Source organism: Vidua macroura, chromosome Z (genome assembly GCF_024509145.1).
Source record: "Vidua macroura isolate BioBank_ID:100142 chromosome Z, ASM2450914v1, whole genome shotgun sequence".
NCBI lineage: Eukaryota > Metazoa > Chordata > Aves > Passeriformes > Viduidae > Vidua > Vidua macroura.
Genome location: NC_071611.1, coordinates 7,340,338 through 7,365,374, shown reverse-complemented (window position 1 = coordinate 7,365,374; position 25,037 = coordinate 7,340,338). Strand labels below are relative to the sequence as shown.

The following is a 25,037-nucleotide window of genomic DNA, read 5'->3' as shown; positions in this document are numbered from 1 at the left end:
GAGAAATTTTTACTCAAGGAGTAGAAATATGTTAAAGCAATTTAGTAAGATTGAGATTTAAAATTCAGTGGGTTTGAGAGCCAAAATTTTTTGATAACCTGCTTAAGGAAAGAATTTGCAATAAGGTTTTGCTACAGTTGCAAATCCTTCAGTAGTGATTATTTCTGTCTTTAGTAGTTGCTCCAGAGTTCTGCTGTGGAAACTGATACCGACTGGGCAAACGCTCCTCCTTATCTGCTCTATTCGGTTACAACCACTAAAGGCTTTGAAGTCTCAGGGGGGAAATGCAGATGTGAACTCAGGGCTGGGATCTAAACCAAATTTAACAATGGGAGATTTCAAGCTTGTGTTGAAATCAGATTTCACCTGTGAAGCCTGGCTCTTGGGAAACTTGGAATTGGGTTCAGCCATGAAAATGATAAGACTTGATTGTATTTTGTGTTGTAGACATCAAGTAAATTTTTGAAGTGACATTCTGTATTTACATCTGAGGTTATCAAATTTAACACATCATTGGCTTCTTTCTTTACTGTGTGTAACAGGAACACCTATTTGCGTCAAAGCAGCCCACCTAATAGGTACTTTGCAATAACAGTTTTGGTGTGTCCATTGCAGACAATGAAAATCATATTGGGAAATTCTGATTTGCAGTGCAAAAGGATTAATGTTAATTACCAACTGTTGGCTGTAATTGTCACCCTCATTAAAATGCAGAATTATGTATTTCTTAGTTATAAATAACCCTTCTAATTGTACTTGATGTATGCCAGTTTAATCAAAAAGTACACTTGCAAACAAGCAGATATTTGCATTAATCTAGCACTGGATCTTTGAGTCTTTTTTGATCGTCTTTTATTCCAAACTCGACTAGTTGGGGGAGGTCTATTACAGCTACGTATCTTTTACACATTTTTTTTTCAGCTCCATGGATCTGACAGGATTTTGTATTAAAATGAGGGGAAACGTCTTCTGGGAATGCTCAGTGCAACAGAAAACGTGTCAGTTTTGAAGTAGTTGGCAAGGTTTCCATCATTCAGTGGTATGACAATAAGTTGACTGTAGTTTGAAAGTAATAATAAGCAAAAGAAAATAGAGTACAAATCATGTTATGAAACTGATTTAACTCCTTGCATCATTTTCATTGTTATTTTAATTAATATTTTTTACAATTTTCCCCATGTGCATTTGCAGGTTCTCAAATACCACATCAAATCTTAAGAGAATGTTAGTTCGTTGGATATAATTCCTGTTTGCATTTGTAATCACAGCAATTAAAACAGCCTCAAAATATTTTGAGGTTCCTCTGTACTTTCCTCTACTCCTTTGTAAAAAAAAAAAAAAAAGTTACTGTCTCTTTTTCCTGCACTGATACCTTGAGTGTTCTGCCCTGTACTTCTAAAAACGTTTTTAGAACTACTGTGATGGCAATTTCTAGAAAGCTTGGCAAGGTAAGATCAGTCTTGAGTCCTGTCTTCATGGTTCTCTAAGCAAGTATTCTGTTCCTAGTATTGTAGTAATTTCTTTTCTCACCTGAGACATTTCCTCTTGTTTTTTGGAGATTTGTTTTATTTTTGAGATCTTACTTTAAGAAGCCTTTGCCCCAAAAGATGTCTCTGCTATCCTTCTACCATATTGCTTATGCTTAATAAATTCCGTTTTTCTTCTTTCCTTCACTTTCCTGGGCCTTTCAGGCTGTAAACTCCTTAGGGCAGGATCTTGGCACAGCACTTCTTCGTGCTTGGCTGGCCCATGCAGTAATGAGGTTTACCTGTGATGATGGTATAGTTAGGATGGAATTTGTCTTGCTTATCTTGAGACAACTGAACTAGTTACCCTCACTATTTTATTTTAGAACCAGCTAAATATCCTTTTGGTCATACCTGTTATCCCTGTGAGCTGTAAAATAAGCCTGGAGTAACACACACTGACACCTTATCTCTCTTATAGCTGAATATGTGGAACTGAAAATAAGTTGTCATTCATATTTTCATTATGGATTGGAGGCAAATGCAGGGTTAACCTATGTGCTGCATGGTCAGTGCCCTGATTATTAATATACTTTTAATGCTTGTGCTATGAATTGAAGGGCTTAGGCATCAAAGATGTAAAGCCCTCCACTTTGGGAGAGGGTGTGTATATGCCTGATTGTGAGCATGCAGCATCTATTTCAGCAATACATGAGCTTGTAATGTAGAAATATTTTCAATAAAAATCGTGCTGATGGAAGTTTGGCTGCTTTGGAGAGTCCTGTTTTGAACTGTTGTACCTGGTGATGCCCTGTAACTCGAAACTGGGGACTGTGGTACTGCAGTGATTTTTGGTCATGCCAGGGCCTGGCACCAGTCTTGTCCCATCCCTGCCCATCAGATGTGCTGTGCACCAGGGGATGGTCTCAGCATGCAGACACAGCTCTATGTTCTTAGGTATTTCACAGTTATTTCCACCTGATGAGTTTCCTCCTTCAAAAATACATTCCTGCCTCTCTGTCACCTAAGGACAGTAACCAGTTCTTGCTTTATAGCGTCTGATTTGCCCCATTTCCATACTTCTTTAAGCCTTTGTGATATTCTAGTTTTCTGCCTCTATAAAGACATCTAGCTTTTCTTTGAGCTACCATGAATAGTGTAGTATTATCAACAAATGTCTCTTCCTTATTTGTCCTTTCTCTAGGCCACTTGTGTATGCATTAAAGAGTTCAGGCCGTCACAAATTTCTGTGAACTCCACTGGTGACCTCTCTGGCCACTTTATAGCAGACTAGTTTTAATGTTTTCTCTTAATTTCCTGAATTTTAGCCAGTTATCTGTCCATTAATGGATTTTTCTCTTAGTTTATGTCAGCTTTTAAGTCTTTGGTAATAGATTTGCTGGAGGACTTTTGGAACTCCAGATAGACTATATAAACTATATTTTCCTTGTTTATATGCATAATAATCTTACGAATCTTGTAGAGGTCCCCAGTGAATGAGGAATTTATATTTAATCTCTGCCAATATGTCAAGTTTATTAATTCCTTATTATAATTTCTATCAATATGCTTGTTCTAAACATTAGACCTCTTCATTTGTAGATTTCTCCTCTTTCCAGATCACTTAAAAAAAAACCAAAACATGCATTTGCTCAGAACTGAAGCAGTTTTAGGCAGTAACTTACAAGCTACAGTTAACAGTTCAGCTGTTTCATACCTGAGCTCCTTCAGAAGTTTGAGTGAGTATCAGCTGATCCCAGCAATTAATTTTTGTTCATTCACGTAGAGTTCTTCTGTAATTTATTTGCAAGACATTTCACCTTCAAACAGGTCTTCCACCATGTCCTCTGTAGCTTCAGAAACTTCATCATAAGTCCTCACATGGAGTTTTTCTGCTGTAGCTTTATCATCCTCTTCCTTTTGTAACTTCATTTTCTTCTAGCTTTAACTTAAACTTTCTATATTTTATATACTTAAAACTGGGATTTGTTATTGGACCTAATGCTTTCAGCAGAATAACCCTTATTCTTTGGCTGGAATTCTTTGTGGGGTTCGATGTTGTGGGTTTGTGGTATTTTTTTTCCTTCCCTTGAGGTAGCAGCTTGTTCCATTTTCTTCATTTAGACTGGACTGGCTGACAGTTTACTGTTTCACGTAAACTGGTAAGGTTTCTTTTCATTCCTCTGAAGTCTTTCTCCATAGGTTGAATCTCCATTTTTGGAGCCCTAGGATGACCATTATTTTTAACAAGCTTTCTCATTTTTATATTGTTTCCACTTCTGAAGTGAAGGACTGCTGTAGCAAAGTTTCGCTCAATAGAGGTTATTGTGTGTTGGTTGTTACATCTGGGTAGTGCAATCTGGATTGCTCGCAGATGTGAGAGAGATTTTATGGAATGAACAGCACAATTAGGACTCTTCAGCTTGGAAAAGAGGTAGCTGAGTTAAGGGTACTATCAGAATTTAATAAAATTAAAAGTGGCCTGCAGAAAATGAGTAGGGAACAATTCTTTCTTGTCTTGTCTACTGGAAAAACTGGTGGGCATCAGACAGAGTTGTGAGATGGCACATTCAGATGATATAAATGAAGACAGAAACCAGCAGTGAGCTTGTATCCTGACCTTTTATCATTATTGTGTTTCTAAATGTCACATATTTCAAGATTGTTATTGTCATTTCCTCTAATTCATAAAGCTTTTTAAAGTAATTCTTAATATATGTATTATAATAATGATTTTTAAATATTTATTTTTTAAATAACTATTATCTCTTATCATCCTTGTTGAGACATTTCTGATTGGAAAAAAACAGTATCAGGCTTGTGTCTCAATCTTAACATATTATATATCTATCATGAGTTCAGTAGGATATCATAACAGAAAATTTGGGTCCTGATTTTTCCTGGGTAGAGTAATGAAAGAGCCAAGGTATCTTCTACATTTGTTTGGGGAAAGTAATGGTGGTGTTTCAGTATAAAGAATATTGAACTTTGAACTACTGAACTGAATATGTTTTTATTTTATTGGCTTTAATTTGGGGAACCCTGAAACAGGTAACATCCCTTTAGCTTTCTGATACTGAGTTGTACGAAACAGAGAGTGATGTTATAGTCTCTGTTTACAGATCTTTATTCATGCTGGGTGCACCAGTTTCTACTGCAGGTGTGACCTTTTTCTCTTACTAAGCCACATTTCCTTTCCAAAAAAACATGCTATTGATCATTGTTAAGTTTGGCTTTGTGATGGGCTATGATTAGAGCACTGAAGCTATCACTTCAACATTTAAATAATCGAAAAGGAAAAGAGTATCTTGCTGGATTTTTTCACCATTTATTTAATTGTAGATACTGATTATATTTAATATTTAAATTTCTCCATGCAACATGTTTCTAGCTCCCCAGTAGATTGGGGCCATATATGTTAATTTTGATCTGTTTTGTGTTGTTTTTGGGATGGTACTTAGTTTATGGCCCTCTGAGGGGCAAAAAAAAAAGAATTATTTCTTTTAGTCTGAGTGTGTTAGGAGGGAAATAATTTGGAAATATGATGGAAATCTAAAATTTTACTGAGAATAATATTGTATCTTTGTTTCTGCCCTGTACTAAGTTAGCACTCTGTTTTAATGGTGGTGACTTAAGTGTTGTTTTTCACCTTTCTTTCTTCCCACCTGTAAGTTTTGAAATATTTTGCTTTGTTCTATAGTGCTGGAGAATATAGAGAAAATTACCTAGTTTAAGATGTCCCTGCTTACTACAAGGGATTGGACTGGATGACCTTTAAAAGACCCTTCTGACCCAAAGTATTCTTTTATTCTATGAAAAAAAAAATTGTTGATACAGTTCTTTTTTCTAATGTAAAAAACAAAGACATTCTAGAGTACTAATATATAATATATGTATTTAACATCTTTTAAAGTATATTCTCAAAGCCTCTAATGCCATTGTACTTTTAACTTTCATTTTTGCTTCATCTGTGTTGAATCATCTTTTACTACTTAAAACAGAAATTGGGTTTATTGAAACATTTCAGTTCTGATTATTTTATAATAAAGATGAAGAAATCTAACCTAATGAAATCACTGGAATGAAATGAGAAAAATTAAAAAAAAATTAATAAGCTGAAGACTTGAAGTTTTTATTAAGTCACATTTGGCTGTATGTTTCTCTGTATGAACCGTCTTGGATCAGCAGAATGAGAAACTTGTCTTGTAAGAAATGACCTTTGCACTGTTAGACTGACTTTCTCTATTATATTTCCAGAAGGGTTACTGGAAATGCAATGCCAGTAGTTCTTGCAAGCATTAACTTCTGTGCCTGTGATCACAAAACTGTGGTTTGAGATGAGCAGTATTACTGAATTTCGATTCTTCCCCCACAGAATTCAGGCCTCTATATTTTATAGAATACATGCATATGTGTCAGTCTGTTGGGTCTCTGTGAAACATCCTAATGTACAAGCAGCTTTATGATTTATGAGAGACTTTTCCATACTCTTAGAAATAAAATGCTTCCTGCTCCCTGCAAAGTGTCTGGTGAATCCCTGTGGGACTGTGTTGGAGTATCTGCAGTACAAAGGTTGCTTGCTTTGCACGTGACCACTGTCATGTGGCATGATATTCTGAAGTGTCTGTGGCCCTGTGCCTGCTTCTGCCCGGAATTTTTCAAGCTCCTCTCTTGTTCCAATGACCTTGTCCTTGCTTAGGAGCCAGTGTTCTTCCAGCACAGCCTTTTCTTTTTACTGTAGCAGGTGAAGCAATTCCTAGAAGGACTTTAACAGTGCTCCAGCTGCTGCTCATCCCAGCTTCTGCTTGACTCTGTTAATTGCTCTGTGCATCCCTGTTCTTATCCATATGCTTGGAATTTTGAACCTGTATATCTATCTTGTTTGTAGGGAACAAACTGACCTCATAAGAGAGTTGTTTTTTCCCTTCCCCTTCCTTGCCAATCTTTTTCTTATTTCCTAATGGCCTCTCAGCAGCTAGATTTCTAGACATGAAAGATAAGTGTGTTTTCTTAAATCAGCCTGCACTGACAGCCTGATTCAACTGTGATGAGCATCTTAAGGGATGTCTGGATCACTAGAATGTACAGGTCTGTTGTAATTAGCTGTACAATTTTCTTGCTTTTGCCTCTACTATTTTGCTATGAACTTTTTAGCAGCAGACTCTTTCTACCAGTGCACAAACCGTAACATCACATGACATTGACTTTACTCAAACCAGAAGATTTTTGTGCCAAGGTTGTAACATTGTATCATTACTTCATTGTATCTGTGTGAAAATTTTAATTTCACGCCCTGCGGACTTCACTGTCTCTGTGCACTCTGATCGTGTTGTTGCATAGAAGGGTAAGTCCCTGGGTCACATTCATTTTGTAGCGTATTTTTTTTTGAGGGTTTTTTTTTTTTAAAGTTCTGTTTCCTTTGAGAGATCTTGCTGTAAAGTTAGCTCAGGACTTCTGCCAGGAAAATATTTGCAAGCTTAAAGGGAAGATACTAAAACAGTTTTTGTTAAGTTTTTTACAGTGTGGCTATGACCATCTTATTTAAAAAGAAAAGACATATGTACAAGGGTTTGGGCTACACTGCAATTTATTTGCATGTGAATAGTTCTAAGTGACTTGGTAAAGTATAAGTTGTTGCTTGTTGAAGTGACTTGTTCAAATATAACATCAGGTTTCCCATAATCCTGGTTTTCATGAGTTGCAGACTTTTCTGGGCAGAAGTCCTTGGTTCATGTTTTGATTTGTTTCTGGAGATTCCTGGTTTGCAGGCATTGATTGGTATTTTAAACTTCCCTGTTTGTATGATGCCTTCACTGCATGGGTGGTTGATCAGCAGCCAGTCCTTTGTAGCCAGTCTTTGCCCTTTTGGTCTGTGTTTGGGCAGTCTGTGCCAATGTTCAACCACCTACATAGCAAGACAACTTTTTAACCTCCATTTGAATGGAATTTCCCGTATTTCAATTTGTGCCCATTACCTCTTGTCCTTTCACTGGGCGCTCCAGAGAAGAGCCTGGCTCCAGCTTCTTTCCTTGCCATATCAAGTGTTTATACCCATTGGTGAGATCACTCTGAGCTGTGTTTGCTCCAGTTTGAACAGTGCCAGCTTTCTCACATTTTACTTTTGTGTCAGATACATCAAAGCCTTAATCATCTTCATCTGAGTCCATGTCTCTTACACTGGAGAATCCAGCACAGGGCGCATGACTCCAGCTGTGTCTCACTGGTGCTGAGTTGAGGAGGAAGATAACTCCCTTGACCTTTCAGCAGTTCTGGTCTTTGCTGGCTTCTATTCAGGGTTTTTTGTGTATCAGGACAAGTATCCAGATCCTTCTGCAAAGCTGCTTTCCAGCCAGTCAAACCTGCCATGTGCTGGTGTCTGGGGCTATTCCTCCCCAAGTACAGGACCAGGCATTTCCTGTTGTTGCAGGTTGTGAGATGCTTGTGAGCCCATTTCTCCTGCCTGTTGAGGTTCCTCTCTCTACACTTTCTGGCCTCACTCAGCGTGGAGTATATTCTGAAGAATATGGGAATGAGAGACTTAGCATCAGTTTCTTGAGCTGTTAAGTGCCCTGCCTTATTTTGTAGTGTATTAGTGACCCTATGTAGTTTCTAACAGAATCATGGACTGTTTGCAGGTGTGTGGTTATCGGAAAGTAATCCTGCAGCAGCCCAGATCATCTTTGCTAGTTACTGCTGGGAATGAACAAACTAAAATTTCACTTCCCTGCCCATCTGTTCAGTAGCTGAAAGTAGGTAATTTATCTCAGTGGGACACCTACCACCTGTGTAAAGTTTTTGAAAGAGGTTGTTAGCGTGTGATGACTATAGCCAAGGGACACCGGTCCTGAGCACCTCGTGCTCTGTGCCTCACTGTTGTTTTTTTCTGTAGGGTGCCTTGCAACCCGGTACTTGCACAGTGCCAGACCTGCTCGGTGGCTGTGTCCCTGTGAAGCAGACAGAGGCTGTGCCTGCTCTGCCACACGACCTGCTCCGGTGCCGGCGGCATGCGGCTCCTCGCCAGCAGTGGCCCCTCTTTGACATGCTAAACCAGGCACCACCAACACGCCGTATTTTTTACAGCTACTGTTTTATCTCAGTGGCTCCTCTTGAATTATGTATCCTCATCTTTGATGTATGAAATCTCAGCTGATTTAAATATTACCCCAGAGAGTTCAGCACACCTGGAAATGGAATAGAGTGACAGATAGTCCCAGTCTTTCCATGCTGGAGCACCGAGTGAGAAGTTTTACAGCAGTTGGGTACTGGAATACAATTTTTATGAGAGCATTGTTTTTTCACATATGGTCTGCACCCAAGCACTCAGTGCACTGGGATGCCAAGTATTTGAGCTCAGTTGCAATGTTTGTTCTCAGGCAAATTGGAGGGAATTGGTTCATATAAAGAGCTGATGCATAGGGAGATCATGGGTTGTTGTTCTGTTAGGAGCTGGGCACCAAATATTTCTCTAGATAAGAGATACCTAGGTAAGGTACCCCAAATTGTGTGTGCCTGTCATTGGGAGGTGAGTAGAACAGAGCAAGGGAATGCAAATCTAGCTGAAAAGCAGTTGCTATCTGATGTCAGGTTTCTGAGCGTGGTATGAAGATAAAAAAATAACTGAGTATAAGCTACATTTGTAATGTCAGCAAGATACAGAAATCACTGTGTATATGAACCCTAAGCACTCCAGCCTGTGAAGCATACTTCAGTTTCTTTTGTATGTTGTGGTCACTCTGCTCTGTGCAGGAATTAGACTTCAAATGAAGTTCAAGAACCTATTCACCTCACTTGTGGTAGTTAGTATAGCTGACATAAAGATGATGCCAGTTACTATGTCATAAACAAAGTGATACCACTTAAAAGCTGAGAACAAAAAGCAGAGCTTAAGTTTCTAGTGAAGTCTGGTCTGAAGAATGGGCTTTTTGCAAGACAAGTTATATTCAGTCTTTGTATTTTGACTGTTAATATACCTTAAATTTAAATTCCCCTGAGTTTCTACCCAATTTCAACTTACTAGCTCTCCACCACACCTCACTATGTGGTTATTTCTGCCCTTTCTCCTTTTCTGCCTGTTCCCTTCCAAGGGGCTGCTAGCACATGCACAGGGTCTATCATCATGGCCTTGCCTGGGAGATGTTTGCATTTACCTCTGGAGTGTAATTCTGACTGATGGGTTCTTATCAGGTTTGTGAAGTCCATCCATCCAATTGTCTGTTTCTGTTTTGAAGACCAAGCAACCATAAAGTTGAAAACGGTGTTGTATTTTTGGAATCTGAAATTTCAGACAATGCATTTATGAATTATTTATGAGGAATGTGTTTTCTGTAATGTGCAGCATAAAATGGAATGAATGCGTATCCATACTTGCCCTGAACTCTCCAAAGTGCATGCTAATAAGCAGAATGATAACCTACCATCACTTCTGCCCTGTAAGATTTACAGTGCAAGCACTTTTTTCTGTGGTTTAATTCAAGTCAGTTTGTCGAGTTAAAGCTCTAGTGTTTTGTTTTAAAGTACAACTTGGTGAGTGATTTTCTATTACTTAAAGAAATCCAACTGCTTTTTCCCCCCTTCTTTCAACCAGAGTTACTGTCTAAATTTCTCTAGTCAAGCTGGCATACAGCCACCCTAAATTATACTTTAATTCACAATTAAAAATGAAGTGGTAACCGTGGAGAGCAGCAAACCTTTCATTTAAAATGGCCATTATATAAGATCATGATTCTCCCAGATGATTAAGATATTGAAGAATAATTTAGATATCCTTAGGTTTTTAGCCATTTAGAAGTGCTGGGCTTATTTAATTTTTTAAGCCTCCCTGAAACAGCTTTTTCCATAATGACAGTAATGCAGGACTCTATATTATCACAACTGGATGTTTACTTGTATCTGAATTGTCTAATGCCAACTTGTTTTCCCTGATATAGCTGACAGGGCAGAGATAATTAAGAAACAAGAATTTGAGTGCTAGATTTGCTATTACACACTCCACGCCACAGCAGAAGAAATTAAGCTGACAAGCAGGAGAGGAAGGATCATGCAGAACCACAAGAAGAATTGCCATTTAGGTACAGCAATTGACTGTATGTAAAATATTTAACCAGAATGGGGTGGGGGGGGGATAAAAGGGAAAATAGAATGGTAGAATAAACTATTTCCAAGCATTCTGGGCCATCTTATTTCCAAAGTATAAAATATAGAGCTTGCAGTACTTAGTCACCCAGCACAAGAAATGGCAGGGAAGAAAGCCAACCCCAGTGAAATGGTGGCAGAACTTCCATTGGCTTCCATAGGGTCATGGTTCCACCCCAATATATACTTAAAATTACTGCAGTCTGATTTTACTCCTCTGCTCACTGAGGTTTTAAATCTTGCACAGCTACTCGCAGTTCTTGCCACAATGGTTAGAAAGTCAATGAAAGCTCACAGTTCAGTAACTAAATGACAAGGTAAGAAACTTTGGAATCATAAAAAGGGTATAAATGCTTGACCTAAAACTATGCAGATCTCCCAGTGACTGTACAACTGAAGCAAAGAGTTGATTTATTATCTGGCAGGCTGGGAATTTGGACTGAGCTTGCGAAAAAGACAGGTTGCTAATACATGTAAATGGTGATAGACTTAGCAAACTGTATGTGGTGGGGTTCTTTTTCCCCTAAGCCATGCCCCTTAGAATTGTTTTGTAGTTATTTAATACCCACAAAGTTGTAGGGTGAGGTAGTCCCAGTTTTGCTGAAAGTGTGCTAGGAAGAAGAGATGAGAAGTGCAAAAGAAATCAAAACTGAGGAGCAGCACTGAGACTGGTAGAGAGGAGGTGCAGGATTATACTGTGACTTACATATGCAACCCTTTGTCAGAAGCTTTAGTAAATTATAAAAGAAAAGGCACAATTTTGAAGATGATTCATTGAATTAGAGTTTGCTTTGAGGGGAAGGATGCTTGGGGACAAACTTGTAAGAGTGAAAAATTGAAAAGAAAGGCTGTTAAGGCAGGAGATGTAGGGGGATGAAGTATGGCAGAAAAGATGATGACAGCTTAGTTTTGGCCCAGAACAATAAAGGGTGAAGATCTTGCTGAAGATGTGCTATGATGATAGAGTGCTTAAAAGGAATAAAAGCTAAGTGTGCTCTGAAGTGCAAAGTTGTTATGTAATATCACAGTAGAATCAGGGCCCCAGGTGCTGTACATACACCAAGGTTCATTTTCTGATCTGAAGAGCTTTCAGACTTGATGACACAGAAACGGCTGTGTGGGAGGGGAGAGAAGGACAATACAAACAGAGTGATTGCAGAAGGTGGTTGTTAAACTCTGTGGTAGTTACCTGGTTCTGTAATTTCTCTCTTTTGTACTAAAACTTCATTCTAAATTATTCTTCTGTCACTGGCAGATCTGATTTAAAAGGTTTCTTCCCAGCACTCATGTTGTCGTTCACCCTCCCTCTTCCAGAATTATTACAACCTCAGTTATGCCAATTCAGCTGCAGCCTGCAGCCATACCTTGAAATAAATGATCAGTGGTGTTTCTTATTCTTGGTCTTTAGTTAGTTAGTTATTATTTAACTACTAAAAACACACAGAGACAAAAACAATGAAGCACCACTTTGAATTGTATTTGGCAGGCTGGTAACAGGGCAGCAGGAGGGTCTGAGTCCAAATAACAAAGGCTGAGTTACCAGCAGCAAAGAGGTAGGATAACTGGATTGGGAGCACTGAGATGGGAATGTAGAAAGGTGAGGAAAGCAGGTGTTGGTCTCTGATGAGCAGGTAAGTGAAAATGTCCTGCTTGTGTAGCAAGGAGGAATGAGAGCAGCAGTAACTCTTATTTCAGTAATGACAGCTGCTTGGATGCTACCATTGGTGAAGCCAGGATAAAAACTGGGGTGGGGGGGCGAAATATCTTTATCAGCCCTGCCTTAGGGCTGAAGTTTTTTGAGATGCTGTTGCTGGATCTGGTGTCCTTTAGAGCACTGGCACTGATTGGTATGCAAATGGCCAGGGGCAAACCAGAGTCCTCAGCCTCTTTCAAGTCCAAGTCCTCTTTAGCTCTTCACTACTGTTTACCATGCTGGGGAGGGAGGCTCATCCCAGAACACTGCCAAGCACAGCACATTTCAGTTAGCAGGCGTGTGATACTGTTATCTATTCTGCTGCTTCTCTCCAAATTCTCCTGTGCGAGGGCTGTAATCTCCGATGCTGCTTTCCACACGACTTGGTGATAATTGTTAGTAACCCAGAAAATGAGGCATTGAATTCAGTGCTCTGCAAGACCTACAGGTAAGGGAGGGACCTGTGGAGCAAGGAAGCAGCAGCAGAAGGGCTGAATGTGCACAGACAACCATTGTGTGGGTGCTGGAGGGAGCTGATCTCTGTTTCTGTGCAGCCCCTCTAGGGGATATGGTGCTTATTTCTGGATGATTGCTTACTGGAAAAAATTGTCAAAGATGGAAGGAGAGTGGCAAAATCTGTTGCAATGCTGGAGGTATTTATTTATGAGAGAATATTAAAATATGTGTGGCTCAGATAAATGTTGACTGAGACTAGAGCAGAACGAAAAAATGTAACATTGTTTAAATACTTAAAGTGTATTTGCATCAAAAAAGAAGACTGATTTCTCAGTACCATGCCAGATGATCTTTAGCCATAACTAATAGGGTGAAGTTTGGAGGAAGAAAATCCTCTTTGTTTAGGTGACTATCAGAAAGATGTTATTATTCGTGACACACACTTTTCCCTCCCACCAAACTCTGAAGCAAAAATTCATGGGACGTTTGTGACACTTCACATACTATTCTGTTCTCCTTAATGGTATGTTTTATGTTTCCCACTGGGCTTTGGCTTACCTCTTTTGACTGTGTGCTCTTTTGGAGAGAGGAGTGCTCTTACAAGTGGTACTAGAGTTGGTCCCCCTGATCCTGATCAAGGCCCTTTAGGTTATACCGTGGCCCATAAATAAGTAATAATGGTAATGATAGCATGAGATATATTTGGCTGTGGAATGGCTTCCCAAGGAGAGTAGAGAGAGGCTGATTGTTAGCAACAAATGTGAGGAAGCACACTGTAGGGAGCAGTTCTGTCAGCAGGGAGAGGGCTAGATGGTCTAATAAGTCTTTTCCTTCTCTAGGTTATGATTCTGTGAATACTGCCTCGGAGAGCTCTCTTAGTCTCTGATAGTGTAAGCTCTCTATTACGTGGGTGTGGGTTTTACAGCACTCCAGGAGGCTCTTGCTGAGGACACTGTATAAATATATTCTGTTTTACATTGTATGATATATTTTAAAGAAAAGGCTCAGATCTTTTTTTAATTGCTTTGAAATATTCTGCAGTCTGATCTTTTTCTTTAAGAACTAAGAAACTCTGAAATGCTTTTGGAAGATACAGACCTGTTGCAGGTGAGAAGTATGCCTCCACCTGGATTTGTTTTAAATACATATATAGCAGTATCTGCTTGAGTTCCAGCCTGTTTGAAAGTAAAATGGGAATCTCAGGCTGTCACAGTCCCTTTGTCTCTAATTCTTAATTTAATCTTGTTCCTTCTCTTGATATTTCAGCCTCATGAATTGTCCTTCACTGTGTTGTAGTTTATTTCAGTTTTGGTGTCTTGACATTCAGTACATGGGAATATCCCCTAAGGGTGTGTTTTGGTCTCTGAAGGTGCAGTTCACACATGAAAGACAAGCTCCCTTATCCTGATGTGTGGCCTTTCAGGGAATGACTGCAAGATCAGCTTCTCTTTCTCAGCTTTCACTTCCTACCCAACCAAACTCTAATGTTCATTGACATATTCATCTCAGGTTTCCTGGGCCAAATAGCCTGCTGGTTAAGACTTGGATTATTCTCACAGAGCAGGGAGTGGGGAAGAAAGAAGAATCTAGGGTATCAGCTCAGCCCTATGCATTTTCAAAAGTCCTTTGCCAAGGTTCCACACCAAAAGTTGCTACAGAAATCAAGTTTCTGTAGGATTGGAGGACTATTCCTTCTAGGGATTTACTGGTGGTTAAATGATAGCAAGCAAAGTGACTTAATGTTCATTTTTTAAAGTTAGCAGAGGCATTCCCCCGGATCTCACTGGGCTGGTTCTTCATCAGTGACCTGGGGTGAGAAGTGAACAGCAGAATATCCTGAGTGACCTAATAAATTTGTGTGTTTCAGTATTAAGTCTTTCAGGTAATCCAATAATATGTCAGTAGTGAATAACTCCTAAAAGGCAAATCAAAATGGAGCGAAGGAAACTGTAATTTACCTGGGGAAGAGTCATCAGCACCATGGCTACGTGATATTGAACTCAGAGCAGGTGGCTAGGATTTGTAGAGTTCAAACCTTTCTGGAATTTCTCAGCAGCTTATGGATACATAGGTCTTGCTGTAGCCACGTTTTGATTCTGCTTGATCTTTGCCTCTCAAGAAAGCTGTAGTGGAAGCTAGGAAAAGTGCACAGAACAATTCATTTTATCAGCAGGATGAAGCAGTTTAAGGAGAGACCAAGAAGCAATGACTTTGGATAGGAAAAGACTGAGAAAATGATCAGGGGTTCAAAATTGTGAAGGTGGTGGATAAATTGAATGTGCAGCTGTTTTTTACCAGATTCCACCATGTGAAAGAGACTTAACTGCAGTTAGTCCTTAAGGCAATACTAGCAAGGTGTTCAAACACAAAAGTATGTCTGTCAACAGCAGTGAACTTGCTGAGCTTGCTGTCACAGGATGTGTTGGAAACTGCAGGTTGAAAAAACCATTAGGCAAATTTATGGATAGGGGGTTGGTACATAGGTGTTGAAAGTACAAGCCATGGAGATAACTTCTCATCCATTATGCTGTAATTGTGGATGCCAGACTAAAGATGGCAGGAGGTGCTTAGGACCCTTTAATTTGGGTTGAGTTCTTCCCTTCACATGTAGAGCTTGGGTGTGGATGATAGCTGTTTCTTCCATATAGCCCCAGGTTGTATCACTAGTGTGGTGTCTTCATGTTTTAGGTAGTTTGGCTGCTCAGGCCACTTCTTATGTACATCTGTTTTTTCTCTGCTTTTATTTCCCCTGTTTGTTCCAGTCAAACAATGATTTGATATTTGCTCTATCATAACAATAAACTGTTTAATTTTCTGTAAAATGGGTCTATTCCCTACCCCTTGAATGTGGTTTTAGCTGTATTTAGCATTTGTAAAGTGCTTGGGGGCAGGTGGTGTTTTATGAATACCAAATAGTGTTAGGCTTTGTACTTAGGCACAATACTGTACCGTAATTCAAAGGCAATTCATGTAACATTAGTAAATCACTTTGAACTTTATGTTGAAAATATAAGCAGTAGTATAAAAATAAACCTTTTTATTTCCTCTGGTATATACAGTTAAATAAAGTTAGCCTATACAGCTACAAAACTGTATTGCCAGTATGCTTTGTTGAAATGCCATCACCTTGCAAAGAGACAGTCCATGTGTTTTCTACATGTTTATGGTTGAAGAATAAATTTTCAGAGACTGTAAATGAAAAGATGTCTCTAAATATAGTGATCAAATATTATCTGACACTGCTTGTTTAAAGAAATATACATATATTTTACTGTCAGAGTATTTATGACTCTAATAAGTTTAGTTATTTGCCTCATAAGGAGATTCCCACTCCTCCAAATATCAAACTTGTTGAAGTTGTGCTGTTTTTTTTCAGGAAGGAACAAATAATATTAATGGCTAAATGGGACTGCATGATATGAAAATACAATAGTGTAGTTTAAAAATGGGATCATGTGTAAGAAATACAATATATTTTACCAACAGTGGGAAATAGACAAACATTAAAAATCCATTGGCATATCCCAAATGTCTAAATAAATAAACATCACTGTTCAGCCAGTTGAGGCAAGCAGACCTTCAAGATTACTGTTCTTTCTAATATCCTGCACAGTTACGTGTTCTGTGCATCACTCATGCATAATCTGACCATTTTTTAGGTACTGTACATTGTGGGGCTGTCTGAGCTCTGAGTGCCCTGAAAGTTTTATCAGGAGGAATACCAAGTGGTTTCAGGTGATTTCTCACCAAACATCCTGGGCATAAGCGGTCTTATGGTTCCCAGAACCTCAGTTCTATTTGTGTGTTCGCCACACAATGTGAAAGCCTTCCTTCCGGTTCAGTTTGGAAACACGGGACAAAGTCAATTTACCTGTAGGCAGTCGTTCAGAGAGCTGTATTCCTGTGGCATGAGCAGCAAAAAAGACACAGTGTGGAAAGAGGGATTTGAGTCTGTGCCATCTTGTGTTTATTTTTGTTTTCCTTTTTAAAATGTGAATGGTTAATGATCTGTTCTGAATCGTAATGGTTTATGATGTTTCCTGTTATCTTAGTGATAGACTACAAAACTCTTCTTACATTAAGAGTTTATAAAGTCTACTAGATACTTATTTAATTAAGAGCCAATGCTGAGAGTATCTAATAAAATTTCCAAAAGAGTTTTAGTGGCTGAGGAGACAAATTTCTAGCAACCTATTTTAGTAATGCAGAGGAGATGAAGGGAATGCTTTCACAGCGCTATGCAGTGCCTGACCAGGGTGGATTTTGCTACCCAGGTTGCAGTTCTGCTCTGTACCAGCTTGGTCAGCTTGATCCCAGTTGTACCAGCCTCCCAGATTGAGCATCTCTTTGCTGCTCTGTGAGCTGTATTTGGAGTTTTATGTTCTACAATAAAAGCAAAGGTGAAAGTTCTTCATTGAAAGAAGAGTTTCAAAGCTTACTGTGGTCTAGTCTCCCTACTCTCATCTCTATTCTCTTGCCTATGGCCCTGCCTTCCTTCTGCTTTGTACACTAGCTCTTAGTGTTCTGTCTCCTGATGAATTTTTTTGAGACTTTAGAAGATTGCTTTCACCAACCTTTATCTGTCTAAATAGTTAAGACTTCTAATGCAAACTTGTAGACCTTACAAATTTTCTTCTCCCATGATGAAGTGTGCAGACTTTCAAGCTCATTAAAGTTAGATGAAAAAGTATACATGGGAGAAGTGTCAAAAAAAAAGAGATTATTTTCCAGTCCGTTGCGGAGATGCTGTGAGAGACTGGACCATTAATGATTAATGACTCATAACATTTGCCCATTTGTGGAGGTGCCAGGCTGCTTTGTGAAGGCCAGGTTTGCATCTCTCAAGGGAGGAGGTGAGTTTTTGGGAGTACATATGCTAGTCTGCATGAGACAGAAGAGGTGAATTATCAAAACCTGGATCCTTCGAGGTGAGATGGTGCTTCTTGCTATGCTAATTGCTCTTCCTTACATAACTCTCTTAGTTGTTAAACTGCTCCCTTCCCCCAGGGAAGATCTGATGGAGCATTACTGGCTCAAATGAGAGGCAATCCCTGAGAAGGGATCATAAATTATCAAAGACTCCCTAAGTGCCCCCAGACTCATTTCTGGGGCCCTGCACCAGAGGAATGAAAGTTCCCTCCCCACTCAGGGGAGGTACCTGGACATTCTCACCGAGCCTGAGTATATTTTAACCCACTGGACTATGTGACATTTCATTCTAATCCACTCCAAAAGATGCATTGACAAGAACCTGGGTTACACTCCCCTTGCTCACTGACCTTCCAGCACACTGGCAAATGTACCAAAAAAGTGAGGACAGACTGAATTATCACCATCCTTAAAGGGACAGTTGCCCATGCCATTTTCCTTCTGTTGGGAGGGCAAAACCTATCAAAGAAAATGTGTGTAAGCATCAGCACTGATGGGACATTTGGTTGCTTGGTTGAACATCTATACGTGAGGAATTTCTGTATGTCGCTTAATGTACAGTGCTGGTACTTCTGCAGGATGTTTGGGATTTTTTTCTCCTCTGAAAGCAGTAGCAAAATAAGGAGACTCTTGGCCATTAGTTTCCTTTAAAAGAGCATTCACTATTGGCAAGCCAAGTTTGTCAAATCAGTTTTCCTGTTTGAAATATTCTGACTCTTGGCTGGGCGATCCTGTAACTTTGACGTGACTGAAGCCATTAAGTGTTGTAGTAGTAATAATAATAATAATAATAATAATAATAATAAAGCCTGTTTTTACTTATGTTTTTATTCAAGTCATGCAAAGAATACATACCTTGGTTTTAGAGAAAGTTGGATTCAAGCATTCTGACTGTGTCTTTTTAAATAGTAGGATACAAATAAATGGTGAGAAAATTGTCTTTGCAAGTTTCAAACCATTCTAGGTGTACTTTGTTGCCTCCAGCCAGATGCTGTCTGATGTTACTTAGATGAACCGGGCAAACCATTATCCTGGGATTAAACATTAAATACCTGCAAGGAGCATTCTCTTTATCAGATAGTGCTCTGTTAGCAGAGTTCATTCACTTTATTGCATATATAACTATGGTGTCAAATAGACTGATTTACAACACCTGGTCTTTTGCATAATCTTTGCTATTTGCTGTGCTTGTAATCTGCCAAATCATTTAGCCTTCCTGATAACAGAAATGCTGTAAAACTTAGATAAACTTGCAGAAGAAATGAACTCGAAGGTACTGCTGAAATCTAGGGCCTGCACGTTTGCTGTAAATGCACTGGCTGGTTTGGTTTCCCCTGCCTAATCTGTGATTGCATATGGCTGCTGGACAAATTGAAATTTTATGATAGCATTACTGTCAGAGGAGATAAGCATTTGTATGCTAGACTAGATTAATCTAAAAAGAAGTTTTAGGTGTGGCTAATGAAAGCAGTGTGTGTGTTAACTGGGTTTCTTTGGGGTTCAAACCATATGTGTGTATCTATATAGAGTCTAGTCTTAAACTTTCTCCATGTGAAAAATCTGATATATCTGTGCGCTAGTTCTTGCTATCAGTGCAGCTCATTCCATTTTATGTTGGAGATATCTTTGAGGAGTTTCAGTTTTTAAAGGGTACTTTCTGAATGCTAGTACGAACAACAGATTTCTCTAAAATTATCTGGTTTGGCTACCCAAAACTCCACATCCTTCTGAACTTTTTGGTTAGGGTAACTAAAAGACATCACATTTGCTTAGGGTTAGCCATGAACAAGATCCAACTGAAACAAAAGCTGCATTTTTTCATTTTGAGACACTCATTTTTTTGCTACTTAGATAATAGAAAGATATGTAGACAAGCTTAAAATGTGCAAAAGAAATTTGCAAATTAGCTTTTTGACTGTGAGTGAGATTAAAGCTAACACATCTGCAGGAAAATAAAACAATATGTAGTCAAGCAGGAGAGAGCCCTGCGAGGCAGTAATGTCAAGTCAGACTGTATTAGAAATTACACTGACCATCAGATTGGAAGAAATAACAAAAATTAAAATAAATAGCATAACTTCAGTAGTCCATTAACACCATTAATACCATTAACACTGGTATTAACTCATCAGTGCCACTGCTAACTCCTTTGAGCCGAGAGAGTGGTTCTGTGTCTCAGACATAACAAGGAGTTATCTTGTCATGGGTGAAGTAACTTGTCATGTCAGGCACTGGAATGGGCTTCCCTGGAAGGTAGTGGAGTCACCATCCCTGGTGGCTTTCAGGAAATGACCGTGTGTGGCACCTGGTGCTCTGGTCTGGTTGGCAGGGCAGTGACCAGTCAAAGGTTGGACTTGATGTTCTTGGAGGTCTTTTCCAGTCTAAATGATTTTGTGGCAGTGTTCTGATGATGGATGGGATGTAGCACTTACTTGTGGAGACAAAGAAGGGTGTTTTTCATGGCATGGCTAGTTCACGGTAGGAAAACCTTTTACCTACTGCTGCACAAGGCTGTTAGCACAGGTGGGGGTCTGCCTTTAGGAGATACATGGGCCACAGCTAATCTCTCATATCCATAAACTGCTATAGATGTTTGTTGTTAAGGATTTTTCATCCCATCTGAGTTGAGAAACCTCCCCCAGCTGTCTTAGTTGCTTAGTCTTTCTAGGTTCTTACAGTCACAAAAGTAAAAACAGAGGCTTTTCTCAAAGCAGAGAACAGCTTGAGATGTTTCCTCATGCTATAGATGAACTCTGTTTGCTCACAAGAGAGATACCCTAAGGATCCAATCACCTGTGCTGATAGTTTCATTTGGGTGAATAATGTGAATAATGTTCTGTGCATGGAAGTCTTTGAATGTGTGAATCACTTCAGGGTTGGGAACATTCAGGCAGGTTGGTGCTAACAACAGCATGGAACAAAGGGACTTTTGGGTAAAAACTTTGGAGTGGTATCTCTTACATATCACTGAGACATCACTGGAGAACAGGCTCCCTAGGGAAGCAGTGGAAATGATATTGCTTAAGACATTTAAAATTGGACAGGAGGAAATATATTGTAATGATCAATCTTGTGCTGGTATTTAGATCAAGTCTTGTCTCCCTTGAATATTAATAGAAAGTCCCCGTCTCAAGTACCTGCCATTATTCAGTGAGCGTTACCAGATCACATTGGCTTGCCACCTTCCCCCATGTCTGTACTTGCACTTAAAGGACAGTCTGAGTGATGCTTAGCACCTGTGCCTTTCCTCTTGATGCCTCAAGTGTTGATTTTGTATTGCCTTGCTTAGATTCTATTCCTTCAGTTCTTCCACCAGACAGACTCCATATAGTACACAGAGATTTACAGGAAGCACATGTAGTTTGTGGCAATAATAATAAAGTCTCCTGCTGTTTTCAAATCCCTGAGAAACTAAATCAAGTGTAGAGGTCTAGTCAAAGGAAAAAAAAAAAAAAAAGAGTGCAGCATGTGTATAAGTCACTTTACCATTACTGGTGTGGGTATGCCTTGTTTGGTGTATTTGGCTGTCATCTCTCTGAGGTCTGTGTTCAGTCTCCAGAGTGCAACTAAGACATTACACACCTCAAATGGAAAAGCTGATGAAACAGCCTAAAATAACCTGAGCACCCATGCTTTGCTTGCCTCTTTTTCAGTACCTCTGTGTTGTCGTTATGAACAGGAGTCCATACAGCAAAAATAGTTCTGTGCCGGTGGCCCCTGTCAAACAAATCTAGGTCTGGTCTGATTTATGGAGGCAGGAAAACTGGATTCAATTCCTGCATGGTGCTGTGATCTTAACAGAGCTCTGTTTTCTCGGTGTGTTTCTGTAGGTACCAAGCCTTTCTTCTTGACCTGGTGGAAGCTATGAACCCAGTATCAGCTCCAGGACAGCTCTGCCGAGAATCGCGTGACAGGAACAAACCTCATGCACCCTGCTGTGTGAACCACAGGCTGTCCTCCTCTTGGTGCCAGAGCCCCTGCAGCCCCAGGAGCAGAGCAGATGAGCTGGAGGAGAGCCGGCTCCTTGAGGAGATCTTCTTCATTTGACACTACTCCTTGGTCTACAGCTACTCTGAAATTATTTGAGTGATCACCGCTTGTTTTCCCTCTTCTAAAACACAGCTAATTAGCATCCAGGTTTTCGATTTAGTGATCATGATGCAAGTATGTTGTTGGGGTACGCCAATCAGAAAGTGTTAACTTTTTTCCCAGACCTTTCATGTGCCAAGTAACCAAATTACAATAGCATTTTTTAAAATCTACAACATTTTCTAATACATTGAAGTCACAATTTTGCCAGCCTTATATCGGAAGTATATTTCATTATTGATTTTTTTGGCTCTAAAGCAGTTTGCAAGAACTGCGTAACATTCAACAACCAGCATGTTCAAAGTAGATTATTTTCTAATTAAACAAGTCTGTTTAAAACCTGGCATATTATAAAGGTACAAGCACTTTAGTACTTTTTCACTGATTTTATGATCTACTTTTTCCTTCAACATTCTGATATTTAACACACTGAGTTTTTAGGGGATATATTGTAAGCTCGACTCTACAGTGTCTGATAATGTTAATAGATGATGTTGAAGGTTGATGTACTAGGCACAGGTTTGAATTATATTCCTCTTTAAATCAGTGCTATTTGACAGAGTTTATGTGCTAGGTAATGTAACCCTGAAATAGCAGAACAGAATCAGACATCGTAGAGATCCAAAACCTATTTGATGTACTTTTCAAGATGAAATACATAGTAGTGCTGTGTATAAGAGCAGTCTTAAGACATTTTCACTAACTTGCACTATTTTGATCCAGGCTCCATTGTAAATAAGACAAATCAGTAATTATTTCTACTAGCAGCTCACAATGCACACTTTCCTGCCAGCTTTAATTATTCATGCTGTATCTATTTCAGTTTATTTAAATGCATTTCCATCTACTGCATGTACTTGGTTATTTAAAGAAATGTGCCGAATTGGTAAAAATGACTGCACATTACAGGATTAATGGTCATTTTCTCCACAATGCAGTGTTCATATTTTATTGTAACAGTAGCCACCGGCATGTGTTCCTAGAAATATGAGACTAAAATACTCATTTTGCACAGTAAAATTGCAGCAAGGGAAAGGTAGGCTTGATCCAGTATGGGCAAGTTCTAGGCCATTTGCTCCCAAACACCACTTCATGGGCCAGTACTCCTTTTCAGACAGTCTCTTTAGGCAACCCTGCTTATCTTAATGGCTGGGTTGAGTTGCTGTACTGATGCTTGGGGTATGGCTGCTGCCTGCCTCCTGTGCAATGTGTGATGCTCTGCAAAGTGGATCTCAGACGAGAGCACTGCAGCCCCTGGCAGCACCATGCTCCGTCAATGAAACAAAAGGAGAGTGAAGGGGAAGAAGAACCTCAGGTTACACTGGGCTGCTTCATTCAGGCCCGGTCTTAATCAGAAATTAGGTGATATCCTTTCTGTGCATCCCAGCTGAATTTTAAAAGCTGCTTAGAGGAGTTAAAAGAAGGAAAGCAGCATTGCTGGACCAGAAAATTACTGCTGTGGAAAGTCCCTGCATGGTCTGTCCTGCTTTTAGTGAGGTATTACAGTTTTCTGAAATATGTCCATCTGCTGTTGAATGTCCCTCTTGTTCTACTCCCTGAGCCTGTGAAGGCCTAGGTTTCTGCTGAGTCCCAAAGATGTATTCAGTGCCCTGGCCCAAGTAGAGCAGATGAGAACATAGGTTTTCTTATTCTGTTGGCTGAGTAATCTGCTGCTTAAAGAGGGCAGGAAAAAGGAAGAGAAAGAAGAGAAAAATATACAAGGACCAGCAGGAAATTTGGGGATAACCATCACATAGATCTTAGAGTTTGGGGTTGTTTCCTGGTGGTTTTTTTAAGTATTGGCATTTATAAAGAGTTCTCTGATTTCAGTCCAATTGCTACTTGTCTCTTTTCCAGTTTGACTGAAACTTTAATTGCCTTTTCTGATAAATGCTAACTGACCTTTCAAAATAGCAAAAAATACATGTATATTTCTTGAAAGGTGCCTTTGTGTTGAGAACACTCCATGACAGCATTCTGTTCTTTGATTCTTTTGTGGGTGCCAATATTTAACTGCTTTGGGATTTCTTATGATCACTTAAAAATTTCTAATTCTGAAGGTGACTTTTGACTTGAATCTATAGTTTTTGGTTGTAGTTCTTTTAAAAGGACATTGTCAGGGTTGCAGGCTCTATGCTGAAGGTGCTGTCTCTCAGTCAGACCTATACAGGGGGCACACCTTTGTGAATCAAAGTCTTCTAGTAAAAGATGGTTGAAATGCCTGATGGGTGAAGAGCTGTGTGCTTTAACTCTCTGTGAGATGTGGACAAAAGAAACAAAAGCTATTAATTTCATAGACCCTGTGGAAAGTAATTTTTTATAATGCTGGCTCTTGCTCTAGTTACCAGCAGTACATTAGGAATAGTGTTTAGTAGTCAGTGCAAGCAAAGATATTTTGCCACGAGGCACTACAAAGTTGAAGTTATTAAAACATTTATAGCCTTAGAAAAAAAAATCAATGATTGTCAAATAGGAAAGGACAAAATCAGTAGTTGGTACTGGGAGGGGAATTGTTTTCCATCTGCTAAAACAGTAGAGGAAATGCAAAAATTAAACTAGCAAAAGCAATGACGTGACAGTGTCCTTTTAAGTTTGAGCTTCTATATTGGGAGCTGCTTCTGGGGAGTTGGTCTAGTATAGACTGTTTGTCCAGAGTGTTCCCAGTGGATATCCTTTAACTACACATCAGGCTGAGTTTTCCATGAGTAACATGACTGCTGCTAAGGCTCCTACCCATGCCTTCAGTTTGTGTCCTTCCCAAGTGGTTCGTGCATACACACTTGCTGGCTGTTTGTGTAGTTATTGCTTTTGTGCACCTTGCACATCACAGACCTGTAATAATCACAACCTTTTTATTTCTAGCCTTTCCAGTCTTGCTGTTGAATCCCATCTCGAGCACATATTTATATGTGTATGTGAGGTCTTTATCTAATAAATTATCTCGGGGTTTAATTTATTCTTCCAGACTTTTTATTTGGCTTATCTTCTGATTTTTGTCCAGCTCAGCTGTCAGTCCTGACATTGACAATGTGTTCCACTTCCCACAACATCACATCATATTATGTTGTGAGTCTCCAGTTTGCTAAGGTTCATGAAGAATTTGTTTTAAGCGTGCTCTTCCTCTCCAGGACATGGGTCTTACTGTGAGAGGGAGCAAGGCCTCCTTTGGAGTGTGAAGTAAGAGGTCTCAAAATACAAAGGAGAAGAGAATTGAAGAGCCAGCACTATGTTCCTTGACAAAAAAAAGTGAATTAAAGAGTAAGGAAGAAAGG

The 25,037-nt window shown here is 39.4% G+C and overlaps 1 protein-coding gene across 2 annotated transcripts in view; it reads left to right on the top strand.

The window, feature by feature from the left end:
• KIAA1328 (KIAA1328 ortholog) overlaps positions 1–24,706 on the top strand; it is a 172,290-nt gene extending 147,584 nt beyond the window's left edge. For both annotated transcript variants that reach the window (XM_054003892.1, XM_054003893.1), the window contains one exon: positions 21,507–24,706. In XM_054003892.1, coding sequence (XP_053859867.1) covers positions 21,507–21,723 — 217 coding nt within the window. In that variant the 3' untranslated portion in view covers positions 21,724–24,706. The remainder of the gene's footprint in view (positions 1–21,506) is intronic.
• Positions 24,707–25,037: the final 331 nt, after the last annotated feature.